The following is a 20,480-nucleotide window of genomic DNA, read 5'->3' on the forward strand; positions in this document are numbered from 1 at the left end:
TGTATTTATTTCTTCGGTGATGTGTATTGCTAAATTAAATTAATCTGCATTGGAAAAAAAATAATTATGTAGCATAAGATTAAATGCATGCATCGACTATCCAAGTAAAATGTCTAACTTGCCTGATGGTATGGACAAATGTGCATCACAAATAGTTAAATGTGAACTGAGAACTTCAAAGTGCACATCGATGCATATTTACGGTTCAGAACAATGATAAGCATAAATAACTCTAAACCCTACCCTAACACCAGCTTCCGTTAAACCAAGTTTTTTCTTCTCTTACGACTCGAACAGGAAGTAGAATTCCTATATAGATAGCGAAAGCACCCGCATGCGTAGGCTCGCTACGTTAAGAAGCACTATGGCGCTTTCCGTTAGTAGCCTGGAAAGCCTAGTTTCGAAAGCCTCAGCCTAGAAGCGTCTTCCTAAAACCTCAAATAGTCCAGGAAGCGAAGTGCCTATCTCGAAAGAAAATTTATCCTATTCTCTAAGAAACTTGAAATGTAGGGGTTTAAGCGAGCATCTAGCTGTAATCACATGGGATTACCCAAGGGTAATCACCAGTACACACATGTTAAACCACGATTAAAGGGCAAAGGCACACACTCATGACATTGGGCCTCGTGGATCCCCTCATGTGGGCTTTGGGCCGAAGATGGCCTTCCGGATTCGTGGGCTTCTCAACGATGGCTAACGTCCCTGCGACTGTGGGGTTCCAATTTGTGGGGTTCCGGATTTGTTATTTATGTAATTATCCCCTGTGGTCCAAGGAATGTAAGTACGATGGAGCCCGGAGCACCAGAAGAAATAAATTAGAAAGACGAGAAGACAGGGAACGGTTGAGGCCGGTAGGATTACCGCTGGGTAGGTGCGTTGGTTTCGTGGTGGAACTTCCGAGACCATAGTCGGAACACGGCTCATATAACTACCGTGGGGCTGGCCTTGCCAATTTCCCAAATAACAACAAAATAAAAAATAAAAAATCGCCAAATATATTCTAATAAGTACAATATTTTTTCTTTTGCAAAGTCGGCAGATAACGGCGACAAAAATAAGAATTAAAATATATTCTAATAGCGTGAATTCACGGAGTAACGAATTTCCCGCTGGTATAATACTGCCGACGTGGCGGTGGTTACGGGAGAATTTGCCAATTCCCTCCCGATTCTCTCTCTCTCTCGCCCATTTCTAGCAAAAAACAGGGATCGAATCGAGAGCGCGATTGCTCGTTCCTCCTCAGATCGACTCCGGGTTTTGTGGCTTCTCTTCAAGATTATGGAGATGTCGGTGAGTAGAGAGCTAGCTGAATCTTTCTTTCGGAATTCTTGAGTAGTTTTGGCTGCAATTTAGGTTCGTAGATCCGAGCATCGTGCAGTGATTTTGGTTTTTTTTTTCGAGTAATTTTTCCGTTTGATTGATTTCATGTAAATGACGTAAGGTTGAATGCTCTTTTCTAGTTAGATCTGAAGCCGATTCGGTATTAATTGCAGGTGTTCTGAATTTGGGTTTCAAGAATTTCTTGTGGCTTTTTTCTTAATCTTTCTTTGTGCATTTCTTTAAAATTGATGGATCGGTTCTTGACATTGATCGGATTCTGGGATCTCGAAGTTCTCTATTGCATTTGTCTGCTCTTATACTGATCAGGGTCTCTCTCCTCAAAAGAAATATACTGAATAGGGTTTCTAACGTTCGGATCAATCTGCAACGACTGCTGTTATTATTCATTTATTTATTGCTGCGGTCATTTCTTAGTTCAAGACCCGGTCAAAGCGCCGTGCAATAGTGTGTTGCAATTTTATATGTTGCCAATTTTGAAGGGAAGATGTAAAGGAAAAAAAAAGAAATGGCTGATGGGTAGAGCAGGACAAGGGAGCAATCATTTAAGTTAGAAGTTAGATGATAAAATTTGAGGAATTAAAACATTATTCGAAATACATAATGTGATATTCTAAGCATGGAGGAAAAAGTACGGCTGAGTCATTGTGATTAAGATGTCTGTATCATTTTATGTTTGAATGTGCATGAAATCAATTGGCTTCATCAAAGTTTAGGATATAGTGCTGATACATTCTTGAGCTTGCAAGGAGAAATGTTAAAATATTGTGTACACTGTTGATTTTTTAATGTAATTTTCACGTTGAACATAATAATAGCAGACAGGGTAGTTGCATCACATATGTATGCATACATGCAGTGCACATATTGTCTTGAAGGTGTGAGTCATTTATAATTTCTACATTTAACCAGTTTTAAAAGTTATCAGCAGCTTATTTACTGGAACCAAATTGCTGATACAACCTACTCCAACTACATAGACAATTAGCTTCAGTGGCCATAACTGTATTGCCATGCACTTGATTATGCACCTACATGTGCTTGCGGTTTTAGTCCTATCTAAAGCACATTAGCTCCTCGGAACATTCCATCAGTACAACGCAGTTAAAAACCCTGCTGCTAAATGAACATTTGTAGTTTGTAGATTCTTCATTACTATAGCAATTTTGATTTTGATAACTAGTTGATTCAGAATGATATTATTGGGAAAGTGAAGTCGTGACATAAAAGTTAAACTAACTACCTGTTTTGGGCTCCTAGGATTTGATATGGAGTTGTCAGTCAGCTAAGATGCCGGGAACCTACCTAATGGGTAAAGCTACGGGTAAGGATATGGTTTAGTGTTGGGGAAGGGCTATGAGCGCATTCCCACCAACTCTAAGAAGGTCTAAAGGGATATTTATTTCTAATCCATCTTTAGTGTTTATGCATACATAGCAAATAAAAGAAAAATAGAGAAGAAGAAGAGATGGAGAAGAAGGGAGAGGTATGCAAGAGCATGATGCTCCTTTAAAGCTTCTTCTTTCTTCCTTGATGAGTGGCTTATAGTGGATTAGGGTTCAAGGCGCATGGTAGGGAGAGGATAAGGAGGGTGATGAGGGAGGTGGCTAGGGTTTCAAGAGGCTTTAGAGGAAGAGATGAGGGCCAAACATGGGGCACCAACATTAAACCAATATATGTCAATAGAAAAGGTTGATTATGAGGAAAAATTTTATGTTTGTTATTTAGTGGAGCTAGGATTAGATTTGAAGGAAGGAGTATGTGAGGATTTTGTGAGGGTGGACACATGGAAAAGAGCAGAGTAAAGAAGGAATCAAGTTAGTTAGGAGAATGTTGAGGTGGAGGCATCTTAGGATGGCACTTGGCAAGTGGTCTCAATGGGAGAGAGGGATGATAGTTTAAGAAGGGAGTGGCTTTATCAAATTGCATCCCCACAAGTAAGAGAAATTTATTGTTGGAATGCACTTTATTAGGAGAACGGGTCATAGGGTGAGACTATCAACAATCCAATAGCTTTTAGGCTTCGTCAAATCAAGATAAATTAGGCTCATATGCTACATTTGGCCCTCAAATCAAGATAAATTAGGCTAGGGAAGATGAGGTAGCTCTAAAAAAGGGTTGGATTGGTTGGAAAAGGTTTCATTGAGTATGATCGAGCATGATCGGGTGTTGGACTTAATCGGGTGTAGTCAGATCTAATCGGAAAGGTTGATTTGGCTAGGATAGGGTTGATTTGGTCGGCTAGGGTTGGAATCAGGTTGGATCAGATAGGCTAGGAATTCGAACCAGATAGACGAAGGTTTGGGTCGAACGGACAAGGGTTTCGGTTGGATTAAGAGTTACCTCTACTGCGTAAGGAATTTTTTCCCTCTATAGCTGGAGGGTGTCTATTACCACTATAGCATACTTGCCTGCAACATGACTTGCTATAATTGTCAGCATAAATGATGTTTTTACATTTTTTGGTGACTCAATTTAATCAGTCAATCCCATCTACACTACTAGAATTTACCTGCTGGGTGTTTTTAATGCCATTCCCTACAAAAAGAATACAAACCTTTTTACACCTGCCTGAGATGGTTTTCTACAATTTCCAAAGCACTAGTATTGAATGGCTGGAGCAATACATATATTCATTTCACTTTCTTTCAAAGGAGTTCGCTCTGACACATGTTCAAGTGTAGAAAAGCACCATCCTGGGAATGTAAGTGCATATATGCATGTATATGCAACACATTTCTCTGAGAAAATTTCATAGTGCATTTCCCTATCTGACTATATATCCAATAGAGGAAGTGCTTGTAATCGTATTGAACCTTTACGTATTTAGTATCCTTTCTACTACAAAATTTCATTTCTCTGTCGTAAATGAGCTTGAAAATTTGCATGGATGATCAGCTCAATTAGTCATCTAGATCAGGTAGAGCTGGAACATGCCTTGAAAATTTTGCATTTTTGCATTATTCTGAGGTACGGCAGATATTGCTTGTACATCATTAGCACTTCAGACTACATGTTATCCTACTTTGGAATTTCAAAAGGTTTCCACATGCTAAACTACATGGGTTCTGGGTCAACTTCATCTTAAACTTCAAAAGTGACTGACATAATTGAAGTACCTGACTTCTTCCATTTCTTTGCCCCTTTATTTTTCTGTTCTGACATTCATCCAAGCGTGCCACATGAAACCATATGTCTAACCATCTCCTTATGAAACTTTGAGTTAGTTCAATGTATCACTATTCCATCAATTCTAATGCTTCTTGCTTTAGATGTTTCTTTGCCCTGTTTTCCCCCCTTCTTTCCATGAGAAGCACCTAATGGAGCATGTTATTGCAGGTCCCTTTGGACCAGAGCTCTTTGAGGATGAGAGTGGATCCTCAGTTGACTGTTACATCAAATTGGACTATCGATGTTTCGGATGTGAGAGATTTTTTTTTTTAACAATCTGATTAACTGATGCTAGTGAAAATAGTGCATAATGTCTCAGCTAACTGCTGCTAGATAGTCCATGTAGATCCATCTCATGTTCCTCAACAAAGCATGGTTATTCAAATTGGTGCCAACGAGTAGGATCTTTTAGTAAGAAGGATATTGTGTCCTTTTTTACTGAAATTTGTATTTGATCTAACATTATATCTATCAGCTCCCTATGACTTCCCGTCACTGTTTTAATAATTTTCCCCAAGAAAGCTCCTTTTCAATAGTTTCTAATTTACCTTTTTGTGTCACTGACACATATAATGAGCCTTTGCTAGGATTCCTATGGCACAACCATTCATGGCATGTGCACTTCAATGCGTGCTAAGTTAATTGGTTGTGAGATAAATCAATTGTGGTGGATAACTGCAGCGTTCATGAAATATTGTCCTTGTCTCCTATTGCAGGTAAGAACAGTGAAAGTCAGCAACATTTCCCTGGCTGCATCAGAAAGGGACATCAAGGAATTCTTTTCCTTCTCAGGGGACATTCAATATATTGAAATGCGGAGGTCATTGTCCTTCTAATTATGTCTTATTCATTTCTCTTGTGGGAAATCATTATCAAAATCATGTTGTTTTCACTTCGGCAGCGAATCTGAAAGGTCGCAAATTGCTTATGTCACTTTCAAGGAGTCACAGGGAGCAGACACAGCAATGCTTCTCTCAGTGAGTTAAATTTTAATAATGCAAATTACTCGCTAACATGTTCCAATCTCAGGAAAAGAAATTTTACAAATAACCTTCATGTCCTTCATGTTTTTCTAATATACAATCTGCAAGATTTTGGGTGCACCATTTCAGTTCTTTATGGATACAGGGAGCAACTATAGCTGATCTTTGTGTCAGCATTACGCCAGTTGAGGATTACCAGCTTCCTCCTGAAGCTTACAAAGAGATACCGGTAAATCTGACTCCCTGATATTTGTGCAGATTATGTTCTCAGGTTTCTGCATGACATGAAAGACATATCGTGACTGTTTGCTTTTAATTTTATATACGAGGTAGTTTTCTCCTTGAAAAAAGAATAAATGAAAAAAAAAGCCCCGTGGGCCATGTTCATTAGCTTTTCATTTTTGGAGTGTTACTTTATAATTGTACCAGTCGGCTGTGGTGATAATTTTCAAAACCAAAAGTTCTGAACTGGTGTTTCAACAAGAAGGAACATGTCAGAGATAACGACCTTTTATACATTACTGTCTTAGGGATTGGGAACTATTTAGTGAGATTATCAGGCTTGTAATTGTTGGTTCTTTTGTTTTGTTTTTCCAGTTCCAGTTGTGTAGTTTAACCTACCTATATTCATTCAAGAGGTTTCACTATTTTTGTCTTTCGTTCTTCTTTTTTTTTTTTGTGGTGCTGCAAAAGGAAGGGAAGCTCTCGTCAAGTGAGTCTGCAGTGAGGAAGGCAGAGGATGTGGTGAGCAGCATGCTGGCCAAGGGTTTTGTCCTGGGCAAGGATGCCCTCAGGAGAGCCAGGTCCTTTGACGAACAGCACCATTTTATGTCCGGCGCCTCAGCCACAGTGGCGTCTCTGGATCGTAAGATGGGCTTGAGTGAGAAGCTCAGCGTGGGTACGGCCATGGTCAGCGGAAAGGTGAGGGAGGTGGATGAGCGCTTCCAGGTGTCAGAGATCACAAAGTCCGCCCTCAGTGCCGCGGAGCAGAAGGCCAGCAGTGCAGGATCAGCCATCATGAGCAACCAATATGTGTCGACCGGAGCAACCTGGCTCTCAACTGCACTTGGCATGGTGGCCAAGGCAGCCGGTGATGTGAGCACGATGACCAAAGAAAAGGTGGAGAAGGCTGAGGACGAGAAGAAGGAGATCCTCTGCAGGGAGAGGAGGGAGATTGTGAGCAACTTTGCGCAGATTCACCTTGACGAGTCGTCTCTGGGGGAGCCTCCAACTATGCCGGTGGACTCAGTGGATGAAAAAAAGTTACAAATCATATAAGTTCCTGGTTTTCTTTCTTCCTTCTTTTTCTTTTCTCCTCTCATATTGATGATTTTTGGTTTGCCGTTCAGAATGATTGGACAGATGTATCATTTTTTTTTTTTTGGCAATATTGGATGCTTCTAATGTTGATGATGATGTATGTTCATATCATCATATGAGGTAGCCTGTGATTTTTTTTTTAAATCTTGTTTTATTTTGTTTCAAATTTCGTATATTAATGTAAGGAGGAGTTGTCAGTTTACAAAGTTTTGCTTAAACAAAATTAAAAAAAAAAAAAAAAATCTGTTTTTGTTTTAGGAAATAAATAAAATGCGCATCCGGGGAATCGAACCCCGGTCAGTACCGTGGGAGGGTACTATGATACCACTACACCAGATGCGCGAGTTGATACGTATTGGAATTATATTTTATTTATCAGTAAATATATGTAGCTCAAATACGCCCTACAGGCTGCCGCGGTGAGGCAGCAAATGGAGTGGACAGAGCGATCGGCCTAGAGATATCTTCTCTTTTGAGGGCTGCTTTCAATTGCAACAAATTGGAATTACAGCTAGTTTTGCCTAAAACTGCAATTTCAAGAGTTTGAACATTTTTTGCTGTACAAATATAGCAAGTAGTTATAGTTACATATATCCAAACAACCATCTTCGTTATCTGATATTCAATTACGCCATTTGCAACCGCAAACTGCCCAACTGCAGGCAAAATAAGCAGCCCCTAAATGAATAAATAGAAGAAATATGCATCCTACCACTATACTTCCATAAAAGAAGCAGAGACACCAGCTATGAGTTGATAGGGTTTATTAGAGTCCTCATACCGAAAATATCAATAAATTAATTAAATGGTGGAGAAAGAATTGGAAGGTATAGAATTTGGATGTGAAGATATAACACAACCCCAACTCTACAGAAAAATTTAAAACTAACAAAAAGAAAGCATCTGAATAAGTTTTTCTTTATACGAGGTTTCATACTCTGACTGCTCTTGTTATTTCTTGAACTCAGTTTTTTCACCAATAACCGGTCAGATGTGATACAGCAGCTTTGTGAGGTAGAATGCTTGGACCCTGCAGGCTCCTTGCGTACGTTGTCGCAGGAGTTGGCATTCATCATGTTTATCATGGATTACATTTCAGTTGAAAGCATCTGTCAGCGTCAACCCTCCACCTTTCTCATCTGGGCTCTGGACCGGCATTGACGCTGTTGCAAGCCTTCACTTCTGACAAAACTCTAAACCATGAAAAAAAAATTTAGTATTATCTGGCCAAATAACACCAAGAACAGAAGCATGCATAGAGCATTTTATGGACGCTATGATTTTCAATTTAAATATGGAAGTTTTTTTTTTGATAGAGAATATGGAAGTTATTCAATCATAAGTTTGCTCCAAGTAAAATGTTGACAGTAGATAAGATAATATAATTTGCTGCATTAATATTTAAGGCAGTAAATTATTCAACCGTTACAGGGAAGTAACTAACTGAAAATTCAGAACTGCTTCTTCACAGAAAAGGGAACCACCACCAATTAAATAACAATGTAAAATGAACTTTTTGATCATGTAAACTCAGTTGATTCCAGGAGCAAAATTTCATTCTTATGTACCAAAGTCCACTTGGCACTTCACACAATCAACAAAGAGGGCATTTCAACCTCATATGATCAGAGAATACCAAATTTGGCTTTCAATGGAAAATGAGTGTATATCAGGTCTTGATTTGTAATTAAGCCTCCAATAACAATCGACTACACGTCAGGCACTAACTTGACGCACTAACTTGACGCCTTCCAGCACCCAATGATAATGATACCTAACAAATTCAACTTTCACTGAACATTTATTACATGTTAAACTATGATTTGGTGCTTCAGAAGTTTCCCTCTGCCTGGTCCAAAGGTTCTAGAGCCCCACTACCTGCAAAAGTCGTCACCTATGCACCTGAAAACCACTTCTATCATCAAACTAACCAGGAGCAGGTGCAAAAATTTCATCAGCATCATGCATTTCAGCTCTCTTAGTCTCTTAACAGGACGTAAGAATGATGATGAATGCAACTTTTGCCAAGTCAGCATGGATTGGTAATAAAATTCAAATTAGAATCATTCGATATACGAGCGACAGAACACTTGCCATACTACTTGATGATATAAAATTTCAATTTACAGGTTATCAACTAAAAAATAAATTTATGTGCTCAACTCTCACAAGACATGGATTTTGATCCAATTTCCTACACAAAAAAAATCACCACCATATTCTTATTAGACCCGAAAGTTAAACCCAAACTTGGATTCAGGATTTTTCCTTAGCTTGGGCTCTATGATAAACTACCCATGTCCAGAATTCCATAGCACACATTTCAGTTGAAAGGTTCAAAGCTAAAAGCTAAGGCAAAGCTACATCAATAAATATATATTTATGAAGCTCTGAATTTTTTTGTTAATATATAATTTATGCTAATTAAGCTAACAAGTTATATGAATTAAATACAAACTAATATATAATCAAGTTAAAAATGAACAACACAGCTCAACATCAGTCCAACTAAGATCTCTGATATTCATTCTGGTTCAAGGCTCAAGCTTCATATTTTGTGTTTGAAGAAGGCTTAACTTGAGTTAAGCTTAGCTAGCCAATAACCAGATTCAGCTTGGTTAGTTCACAAACCAAAACATAATTTTTAAAGAATTTCAGATACACTCAACAAGAGTATAAAAACATATACCTTTCGTTTTTCCATGATACTAACCTGTAAAACGTCTTTTCACATATCACCCTGCCAACTTGTCGGGCTAACTTGCTTTTTTTTTCTCTCCTTTAAAAGGACCAAATGCATATTAAATTAAATAATTTGTGCAAATAATTCACAAGCAATATATGGCCTAGTGATGAGCAGGGAGCTTGCTTTAATAAAAAGAATCTAAAAACTTAGACATCATTTTGAAATAAAACTTTTCTACAGCATAAATTGACAGTGCTACATCATTATTACACAAGATACCATATTCAAGACATGGAGTAGTATATCGCACAATCTAAAACAGACAACATGAATAGCACATTGGTACACAACAATACCAATTCATGAAGAGAATATGCCATTGATGCAGTAGAAGACATGATATATCCACTATCTGATAAATCAGCAACACAAAAAATGATAACACATCTTATGATATGATTACCATAACTCAAAGCATCATACTTCAGCCCTGTTTTATGCCTAGTATAATATGACTAGTTCAAAGTGCCTTACCACCACATGTTTAGTGCATTGTAAGACATTAGCTTCAATACATGATACAATGATTGCATCAATGAATATGATTTCCTCTGTGTCAGTGCATTTAGAATATTGAGTGATGCACTCTATCTATACTTACTATATTGAGGGATCCCTATTATACATCGCATGTCATGGTAGGCACAAATGCATGCTATGACAAATGTACTGCAAAGGCAGTACAACTTGAGGTATGATACATCAAACCAATAAAACAATTACAATACCCATGATGTGGACAATATGCCATTTACGACATTTTATGATTAAAGAAATATGAACTGCACATCTTAGATTTCCAAACATAACTTCAAAATTTTCCTTTCCAAATAGTAATTTAAAACAAAGATTGCAGTCTTTGAAAATAGAAACTTACTCAAGCCTCTAGATAGGCATTAATGAAGTCATCAATTAATAACAATTCCTAAATGTTCTTTTTAGTTTAATATGGGTTTATATTAATTAGACTTTATAAGGAGAAGCTATATTGAAGATTATAGGCAACTATATGAAGGAGAAGAAAGCTTAGAGCAGCACTGCACAGAGAATCTTTGGACAATAATTTTGCCAATGCAAACTTGTAGAATAAGAAACAGCACAGACTAGAATTAACTGGACCTAGGTGATAAAAGTTAATTGGCAATGAAGCGACAAGAGTGAAACACTGGTGAGGCCCAATGGTCCAAGAAGTGTAGCTTCCAAAGCAGCATACATCCACAGCACACAATAAACTCTCCATTTACTATAATCACTAATTTCTAACTCAATCTTCTTAAAAATATTTCTCAACGCTGATACTCCAAAGTGGTAGGAATGGATAGCAAATGTGCCATGTAAAAAGAAAAAGGTAGTTTTTGATGACTTAGATCAGATACTCCCTTAAACTTGAGAGACAATTAGAAAGAAACTTAGCAACCTGGGAGCTGTTTGCAAAGAGAGAGAAGAGGGACGCAATGATTATGCACCCACTTGGCTGCTAGCAACTGAAGGTATTAAGTAACTGCAGCTGCAATAAAAATGGAAAGGCGGCAACAGATCACAATCATTTGTAGATATAGTCAATACCACCAACTACCGTCAGCTACTGTAACTTGAATTAGAATGCTTTTCGCTATAGGTCAACCATAGGTCAGGTTGCAGCACTTATGTTGCCTTTAGAAGCTCAGTTACATCTTACATGTGACTGTAACTGCAGCATTGGAAAAGGACCAGCACAGTGACAGGATTGGAGGTAGGCCAGTTACATGTAACAAAAACATTCCAAGGGTTCGAAGTGTCCAAAGCAAAAGGACACAATATGGTGGCAGTCTTAATCTATATCCTTCTCATCCCTGTTTCTCTTTTAACAACAATCTAACTGACATCTGGACTCAGTTTTATCACTACCTTTCCTAAAAGGGAACCCAATTATCACAAACAAAAAATTAAAACATTTCCTTTCACAATCTGTCCAATTGAACACGTGAAGGGCTCTTTAAACCTTTCTAAAAATAATGATAGAAATGCAGTAATTATATTATCTTTCTCCTTCAAACATAAAAGAAACAGAATTTACAGAAAAAAGAAAAATAATTAAATAACTCTCCTTGCTGCCTAAAGAGGCACATGCAAGCGGTCAATAAACCAAAATAGTTCCAAACAAATAAATCACTAGAAAACTTCAACACCCGGTCGCTCTTCCATAGTTCCCTTCTGCACAAACCAAATACATGAACCTTCTAAATAGCAATTTTACATGCACACAAATACGCGCCAGTACGTTCCATATCTCTAAATAGTTTTTTTTTCTTATCTGCTGTATCTTTTAATCAATTTTAACTCAAATTCCATGATATAAACTTTTGGAAACAGAACAACAGCCAAGCCTATATAAGCCACTTCTATAGCAACACTTAATGGCTCCCATAAGATTATTCTTTTTTTCTATAATATAAGATTACTCTTTTTTACTATAATAATTAAATGCAGTGAACAAACGCAGGCCAGATATGGGAATCAGTTGCAAAAAATACAATGATGGAACACATTCATCACACCAAAGGTTTATAACGAGGATTGAGGATAACTGGCACAGCTTATTAACAAATCAACTAAAAAAATACATTTTTTAGGGAAAAAATGGATATTGGATAAGTTTTAGTTGGAACAGCAATCTACAGAGCGACTTTGAAACTTCCACATTAATTAGGAGTGCATTGTTCGCATTGCCGATTTTCCTGTTTTTACAAACATGGAAAAAAGCCAGTTAGTTGTTTTGCTTCCAACTATTTGTAAACAAGAAACATAATTGGTTGTGGTTTTTGCGTGTTTAGTTCCATTGCATAAAATATGGCTGAGGTGACTTGAATGGAGATTGCACTTCAATGGCTCCATTATATATTTCACAGCACAGAAGTTTGTTGTCGATCTCCAAGGCACCCCTACAGGAGCCATAAAATCACACGGACACTTCTTTAGGGGCCATTTATTTGATGAGTTTTACTAAAAAAGGTTTATACAAAACCTTAAATGAATGAGTTTTACAAAAAAAAAACTACTCTGGATTTTTTTCATACAAGAGAAAATTTGTTTGCTCAAAAGTGGCAGGTCATGAAACCTGAAAAAAAGCTTTGTGAGACATGGGTCTTCCCATGTTTTTCATAAAACCTGTTTTTGCAGAGAATCAAGTTTTATGATTATTTGTTAAAAAAATAACAGACAACAAGAGAGCCCCTTAAAGTGTCAGGCATGACTCCCTTCTCAGTAACATGCACAAACATGCAGACCCAAATTCTAAAACTAAAATCTTAAAAGCAATAAGTCTGTTTTCACACGAACATGAAAAAAATCTCCGGCATACATAATGTGTGTAAATATTATTTTGCTTATCGAGTGAATTCTTTCATTCGTGATTCCAAAACCATATTTCCCCATCATCAGCCTGGGTATGAGACACCCAACAAACCATGTTAACAGGAAGGCCTGTGAATGAATTTCTAACTCTTTAGGCCAAGTCCAGTCAAGGCTTATCTTAAAAGCAACCCACCCCAAACCAAAAAACATTAAATATCTGCACAACATATTTAATTTGCTTAATTATATCATAAATCTCTTTTCTAATTCTCATGGAACCTAAAACCCTGATTTTTCCAATCCTTTTCACCCTCAATCTGAAATACAACACCATCCCCCATTTTCCAATTATATTTCCTTTTCTTGACTATCTTTTCATTAGTGTCTTATCCTCATAACTCAAAACTCAATAATCCGACAATTTTTTCCTTCTTGAGTCAACCTCTTTTTCACTAAATTCTCTGGCCAATTCTCAAAGATTTCTTCAACTTTCTCTAATCTGACAAAGCTTCACCAAAATATTACTAGACCTACACTAACAGATCTACCAAGTCCATATCACTAAATTGTTCTCTTGCTATAATGCACCAATATGTAGATTATATATTCACCCAATCGTAAGCTGACATATACTGCAGATTATCATAGTTGCATGTCGCCTTGAACGAGAAGGTGTTCAAAATTTTCAGTGAGAGTTTCAAATGAGAAGACTGACATCTAGGGGAAAAAATCAAGTTCTGGGGAGTTTAAAGAGAAAAAACAGAGAGAAAAAGGAGATAGAAATAGATTATAATGATTAGGATGGCAAATATAATAAAAAAAAACATCAATGGGATAAAGCATGCTGGTTCAGATTCAGATTATATTTTATTGCATATGCCTCTTTGTTTTGCTTGCTTTTGTTTTGCTTTCAACATTTTGAAATAGAATATATATGGTAGCTAGATTTGCTTTCATTTTTGAACTAAGGAATCAAAATGAATATGTTTGATGATTGTGACATCAGTGGTGACACTGACACTGGCGGAGACAATGGGTGTGGTGGTGGTGGCAAGTGGTGGTGGTAGCGAACGATGGTGGAGGGCACTGGTTATGGTGGAGGGAATGTGACGGTATGCCATACTAGTGGTAATGGTGGTAGCAATGAAGGTTGACATGATGGCGGCGGCGGCGTCAAGTGGTGTTGACAGTGAAGGAGGTGGAGAGAAGGGAAGGGATGGGAGGAAGAGGGGTGTGGAATAACCTATTCTGTTGTTTTAGATTCCAAGGATTTTAGAAGCAGAGAATTTTTGCTTCCAAAAATTTTAGAAATTTCAAAAACAACGTTTATAAAAAAAAAAGTGTCTTTACTAAAAATGTTTCATGCCTCGTATTTTTTTTTTTTTTTTTTTTTTTCTGTTTCAAAATCAAAAGACAACAAGGCCCTGGCTAGAATCATGTCATATTCATCAGCAAACATTCCTTCAGACATCCTATTGGCGCATTTTGGATGTTACAGTTTCCTTGTCCCTTGAGGAGATGCAGTACCCCTGTAACAGTTCTACCATTTTATAGCTCAACAGCCAGTGTCTTCATCCTTATTTGTATGTATTGTCAAAGTCGTAAGAATGTTACAACATAACACATTCTTGGAAGGTCCAAATAAAAGATGAAGATGCCACAAAACTAACTCCATCTGATCTCAAAGATAGATACAAGTGAAAAAGTTTGTGCATGGCTTTTAACAAGCATAGCCCTCTCATAATATAACCAAATCCATAATCAAGAGGCATATTCCCCCCATTTGAGGTTGGCTTTATGAAACCTGACCATAAGAACAATTTACTGATTCTATTGACTAAATACACCACAATTTTCAAATAAGAAGTCTGATTTTCTCCATGTGTTTCACTAATTACTATTTAGAAGTGGGAAAAAAAACCATAAATCATGAGTATGACTTAGTGCATTTACAACAAAATTTTAGTTCTATAGTACTGGATCTCTAGAACTACATTAGTCTAGTGATGGTCTTATTGTAGCATATAATCTTCATTAATACCCTAGACTGGTGAAATGGGGTATGTTATTGATTACCACACATACAGGGCATGTAACAACATAACAACTTTTTAAGGAAAAAAATACTCAGATAAATATTACCATATAATGAATATGTATGTCAAAAAACAGATCATCAAAAAAAAAAGACAAACAAAGTCTAATCATATGTAATTATACACATGTCAAAAGCTTTGCATATTTGGCCTTACACCAACATCTGTCTTTCCATGGTAACCAGTTTATCCACCAGCACATGAGCACTATCAATCCCTCTACCATATCTTCTTCAGTCATCTCGCTTTCATATTACGAAATGCTGAAAAGCCAACAGAGAAAACTTGGTCTGAGATTTAATACTTCGGTAAAACAAACTTTTAAAATTTTGTAATAGAAAGATTTCAAAAAAGCAAAATCACAGCCTTATTATTAATAACCAAACAAAGTGAAGGCACATGTAACACACTTATTTGAAACCCCAAAGGGAAGGATGGAGGGAGAAAGGGATGTATATATTCCAGGAGATGGTCTACATTCTTGAATCTGGAGTCTACTGAACTTACTTTTGCCTGTCATCTTTTGCAGATGCTTGATGATTCCCTCCAATCTGTTCACTCGAAAGAACCATGTTTTGTGATGTTTCCATCTGAAATTCTTGTTCTGGTAAAACATAATCCCACATAAAATCTGAAACCTCTGGGGACCAAGGCTCAATCTGGCCATCATTCTCTGATATTGGGCTGGCTAAAAGTTGTTCAAAATATTCTGACAGAGGAAGATCCCCCACTGGTGGCAAAGAGTTAGCCCCAAGTGACATGACATCCACATTTGTGCACAAATCATTGACTCCATTAGAGATGGGCTGTAAATTGGGTGACACATCGGCATTTGGTACCGGTGACATAGATGGCCTCAAGGTTTCCGGCACAAAAGGCTGGTATCTGATAATCTGCCCATCAGATGAAGCCTGGGAACCACCAACAACACCCTGTTCCAGGGCAGGCAGCCTTCTTTTTTTATTTGCCTCAGTCCACCTAGTATTCCCACTCTGCTGCATTAGCTGGGCCAAAAATCCAGGACTCTTGACTACCATGGCCAGAAAAGACATCATTTGTTGCTGGTGCTGTTCCATACCTTGTATACGTTGTCTCAAAATATGAAGTTCATGGTCAGTGTTTTGCTGATGCTGCCTGAGTTTAACCAGCTCCTGCATGAGAACATTCTTGTCCCTCTTAAGCATTTCAATTTCTTCCTTTGGCCCAAATTTTCCAACCTCAACGCATGCATTTACAGATGAATTTCTCCCTTCCGACTGATGCTGTTGAGCAGAATTATGGATAGGCTTCTTCCTTGTAATAGTCTTCAGCAAATCCTTCTGGCCCCTCAGAAATCCCTCATTTGCAAACTCATATCTATCAGGATCGACCTTTCGGAAACCCTGTTAACAGAAATGTTATCATTTATACAACACAATAGAACAATAAGTTTATAAAAGCCCTTGCAACCTAACTGACTAAAAATAACATAAACATCAAGATACTGACTGTCAACTCATAATCCATTGAAGTTGAACCAAAAAGCCGCAATTCAAATTACCTAAATAGGCGATTGCTTATGAAAATGAATTCCCATGGAATCCTAAAAGACAGATAACAGTCCACACAATCCACAGTGAACATGGTGGTTTACAACATTTGCAACAGTTTCTTATTTCAATATAGCTTTAACAGTGTACAAGATTGACCGAGATTGGATATTACTCTTTCCACATGAACCAAGATTGAGCCCATTCTAATCTTTATTCCTTTCCTGTTCAATTTCTCTCCTTTCACAATTCACTTACTATCAACAATCCATATACATAAAAAGAGAAAAATCACAATCATCAAACAACAAACACTAAGAGCTGGCCAAAATGTTTCTTGCCATCATTTTCTCGTAACCTTCATCACATCATTATTCATTCCCACAACAGGTTGCATCTTGCTGCAACTAGCACATTAATGTTCAACAAAATTTAATCATATTCATTTCAATGTTTGAGCTGACTTTTACAGCTAGATGTTGCCTAACACAAACCATCTTCCTGTTGTCATCCACATATGCAGATGGAATCAGCATTCAGCAATTTTTAGAAAACAACACTAGTTTTCATGCCCATAATAATTGTAAATACCAATACTTGGGCTAAAGGAAATGTCACAGCTAGTGCCCATACTCGCATACAATTATTTCCTTTACAATTCTTGCAGTATTACTTAAATATCTATCTCATTTCTATATGCTTATTAGTATATAAATGTATATAAAGGTTACTGATTGACACTAAAATATCACCAGTGCAAAAAAGTCTTTGGGCCTTTGGCCCCTTAACGGACTTCAGCTTCCAGACAGATCCCTAGCCCAGCTCAACAAATAGACTAGCACAGCTGGATACAGGACACCATCTGAAAAACCCTTTAGGAAGAGGCATCTATGCACAAATATGAGAAGAAATGAAGCCTTTATCAGCCATTTCATGCAATATTGATTCTTATGAGGGCACTTACATCTCTTATGAAAGTTTATAATTAAATGTTATGTTTCATAAGTTGTCACTTGCTAATCCACAATGACAAGGGAACATGTTCAGTATTGCACAGTGTGAGAGTATCTTGATCATCAAATGAGCCTGAATGAGATCAAATAGTCTTATCATAATCTTTAATTTGTGTACCATCAAATCCATCCTTTATCACAGAATAATATCATATTGCGAACAAGCAAGGTCATAAACAGCATCACAAATAGACCGTATACACCGAAAAGTAACAAAGACTAACAACCTAGTGATATACTCATTTAGGAAATGTCACTTGACACAAAATAGCAGCATCCTGAATCTACAGCACAACAAAATTTAGACCTCTCCAAAGTTTCCACCAGTCATTAGGTGAACCCAGTTGTCTCTTCTGACAAAATTTTAAATTTTTATCTTGCATATATAATTCTGTGTCAGGGAAATGAGCTTAGAAGGATACCTCAATAACCATAAGAGGTTTCAGAAGAAGAGGAAAAAACCTAAATAATATATGGACATTTCTAAAAGAATTTAAAAAAAGTCAACTTGGATAGAAGTTAATCAAGATTCACAAAGCTAACAGTTGAATCAACTAGATCAGATTATCGGTAATCAATAGTGGCGAAAGATATCAATAAGCATCAGACATGACCCTTCTTGCAAAATCCTCGCTCTGCAATTCAACTAACCTTAACTTTGATGGTTATGCGCATGTGCACATGCTCATGCTCATAAACGGAATTGTAATCCTTGCAAAACCAACACTTAAATCAAGAAGATAGTTCTTTTTTCCTTTTCTTTCTTATTTCATAACAGTATGTTCAACTTTAGATTCTTGAAAAAGAAAAGCATCAATCATGTTTCCATCTAATCAAATCCTTAACCGAGCAAGAAACTCCTCTGCACGGAATTCAACCAACCTCGACTGTGCACTTCATCAACAAAAACATCACAAGCAAAGAAAACATCAGAATCCATCCGGTCGCAAGACTACACCGATCCAACTCATAAAAATCCCCAAAAATAATAATAATAATAATAAAAAGATAAAAGAGCAACCGATCACGTCTATTAGGAGGAGAAAGGGAAGAGCCTCACGTAGGTGTTGAGCTGGCGGACGAAGCTAGAGAGGTTGCTGTGTTTGAAGTACTTGGGGAGGAGGTCCCGGCAGAATGATGCCGGGTCCCAGATCACGAAGCTGTTGTTGGTCTCGCCCCAGGACACCGTCCCGTCCGTCTGCCGGTCGTCCACCATCTCGTAGCACTTGCTCAAGAACGGCGGTACGACCGGTACCAGCGAGCTCCCGCCCCCCCCGCCCTTTTCGACCTCCATTTCCGCTCTCCTGAGGAAGAAGGGATCGGAGGAGCGAGGGCTTAGCTTCGATTGGATTCGACGAGAAGGACAAACCCTAACCGGCCAACCCTAGATGGGAGAGAGGAGAGAGAGGGGAGAGGAGATCGACGAGTTGGGGGAAGAGCGTTCGCTAGTAGCCTGGGACTGGTTAAAGTTCGCCGAACGAGAGTGGCTTACCCGCTGCGCCTTAAATGCCTTCCTCAGAGGTGGGACCCACCCAATTTCCAAGCTCTACTGGGTCCCACCTGATCTACTGGAGACGGCGACGAGGGGCAATCCTGGCTTGCACGACTATTGATGCAGAGGAATCTGGTCTATTTTCTTTTCCAAATCTAATTTGGCCTGCATCTTATCCATGCTACAATAGTCAATTAAAGATGACGATATTTGACTAAATAAAAAGATATTTTTATTTCGTTTTACTGCTACATCGCAACAAAGTTAATTAGTTTCTATTTAATTTCTGCTTATAATTTCAACTTTGTTGAGCCCTTTGGTGAAGTGACCTCATCCTGGTTCTCAGTTGAGCGTATCTTTCATTAAAATCTGAGGAATTATAAAATATTCTCTTTGTATGTCTGTGTGCACGCTAATGAGATATTCTCATGTTGGAAAATAGGAGGCTTAAATCATAGTCATTCACAGGCATGAGAGAAAAGATGAAACTAAACTGTTAGACATACAAATACTGTATACCATATACATATGTACAAAAATATACATATACATACATATATATATATATATATATATATATAGAGAGAGAGAGAGAGAGAGAGAGAGACTAGGCTCCAGTGAACCAAATTTAAAGCTAGATCCAATCATATGATCAAAACACGGAAGTACGATAATGATAGGCCAAACTATTGAATGTAGTAGATCATATCTACCCACACATAAACAAAAATTCATGCATTTTGGGAGTACCTTGCTGTGTATTAAATAATGATGCTTATTTGTCACCACTGGATACATAGGCAAGATGTCTCCAAGATACATGATTTTTAGTTTGCAGACAGTTTGTCTTTTTATTTAACCTAACCCGATCTGGCTCCAAATCAGGTCAATAGTAATGTGCTCTTCCTCCCTTCCACTTTTTGCATTTATGTATGTGTGTACTTATATATCCGTATGTATGCATGATGTATATGTGTATGTATATGTATTTATACATATACCCATATGTTTATATACATACATACATACACACATGCATATATGCAAATATATGTATGTATGTATACACATATATGGTATGTATTTATGTATGTATATGTATGTATATATTTTTTATCCAAATCACTTTATACATGGAAAGTAAACTCACAGCGAAAATCTCTATATTTTTACTTGTCTCCTAATTTGACCATCCATGTGAATGGGTTCTGGCTCTCTCTCTCCCCCATTCATTTCCTTTTTCTTCTCTCAGAAATTTTCAATCTGAAATCGCGAATTACACATACAGCACATGCATAATCTTCCCAGAAAAATAATCAAGAAAATATCAAAAAAAATCTAATCGATCATGAAAATTTTAGGAGGGGAAGAGGGTCTTACATAGGTATTTAGTTGGCGTACAAAGCTAAGGAAATTATTGTGCTTGAAATATTTGGGGAGGACATCCTGACAAAACGAG

General features: G+C 37.5%; 2 protein-coding genes and 1 non-coding gene across 8 annotated transcripts; 1 reads left to right on the plus strand and 2 right to left on the minus strand.

The window, feature by feature from the left end:
• Positions 1–1,085: 1,085 nt before the first annotated feature.
• Positions 1,086–7,014, plus strand: LOC103723068 (binding partner of ACD11 1-like). 2 transcript variants are annotated; one of them, XM_008813904.3, is made up of 6 exons: positions 1,086–1,290; positions 4,678–4,761; positions 5,226–5,329; positions 5,411–5,486; positions 5,638–5,721; positions 6,186–7,014. In XM_008813904.3, the coding sequence occupies exons 1-6, from the start codon at positions 1,279–1,281 to the stop codon at positions 6,768–6,770; spliced, it is 945 nt and encodes a 314-aa protein (XP_008812126.2). In that variant the 5' UTR covers positions 1,086–1,278; the 3' UTR covers positions 6,771–7,014. The 2 variants fall into 2 exon arrangements, with proteins under 2 accessions (XP_008812126.2, XP_008812198.2); XM_008813976.3 differs by lacking the exon at positions 4,678–4,761 and having other exon boundaries at positions 1,088–1,290.
• Positions 7,015–7,083: 69 nt separating this feature from the next.
• Positions 7,084–7,154, minus strand: TRNAG-CCC. Its single transcript has one exon. It is a non-coding gene; the product is annotated as a tRNA-Gly (tRNA).
• Positions 7,155–7,590: 436 nt separating this feature from the next.
• LOC103723318 (heat stress transcription factor A-1-like) lies at positions 7,591–18,998 on the minus strand. 5 transcript variants are annotated; one of them, XR_003383254.2, is made up of 5 exons: positions 18,590–18,998; positions 15,495–16,369; positions 15,144–15,250; positions 9,526–9,591; positions 7,591–8,005 (listed from the first exon to the last, which is right to left on the minus strand). XR_003383254.2 is itself a non-coding variant. In XM_008814241.3 (3 exons), the coding sequence occupies exons 1-3, from the start codon at positions 18,821–18,823 to the stop codon at positions 15,241–15,243; spliced, it is 1,119 nt and encodes a 372-aa protein (XP_008812463.1). In that variant the 5' UTR covers positions 18,824–18,998; the 3' UTR covers positions 7,591–15,240. The 5 variants fall into 5 exon arrangements, 1 of the variants encoding a protein (XP_008812463.1); XR_606618.3 differs by lacking the exon at positions 9,526–9,591; XR_005513342.1 differs by having other exon boundaries at positions 7,591–9,591.
• Between the last annotated feature and the right edge of the window lie 1,482 nt (positions 18,999–20,480).

This window comes from Phoenix dactylifera, chromosome 9 (genome assembly GCF_009389715.1).
Source record: "Phoenix dactylifera cultivar Barhee BC4 chromosome 9, palm_55x_up_171113_PBpolish2nd_filt_p, whole genome shotgun sequence".
NCBI classification, from domain to species: domain Eukaryota; kingdom Viridiplantae; phylum Streptophyta; class Magnoliopsida; order Arecales; family Arecaceae; genus Phoenix; species Phoenix dactylifera.

What these genes read in the sequence shown, in the direction of transcription:
- LOC103723068 (XM_008813904.3), top strand. An exon ending in GGACTATCGATGTTTCGGAT is followed by an intron (nt 4,762 to 5,225) that starts GTGAGAGATTTT and finishes CTCCTATTGCAG; the next exon opens with GTAAGAACAGTGAAAGTCAG. An exon ending in AAGCTTACAAAGAGATACCG is followed by an intron (nt 5,722 to 6,185) that starts GTAAATCTGACT and finishes GTGCTGCAAAAG; the next exon opens with GAAGGGAAGCTCTCGTCAAG.
- LOC103723318 (XM_008814241.3), bottom strand. Translation starts at nt 18,823, where the DNA reads ATGGAGGTCGAAAAGGGCGGGGGGGGCGGGAGCTCGCTGGTACCGGTC. An exon ending in TCCGCCAGCTCAACACCTAC is followed by an intron (nt 16,370 to 18,589) that starts GTGAGGCTCTTC and finishes TTCTGTTAACAG; the next exon opens with GGTTTCCGAAAGGTCGATCC.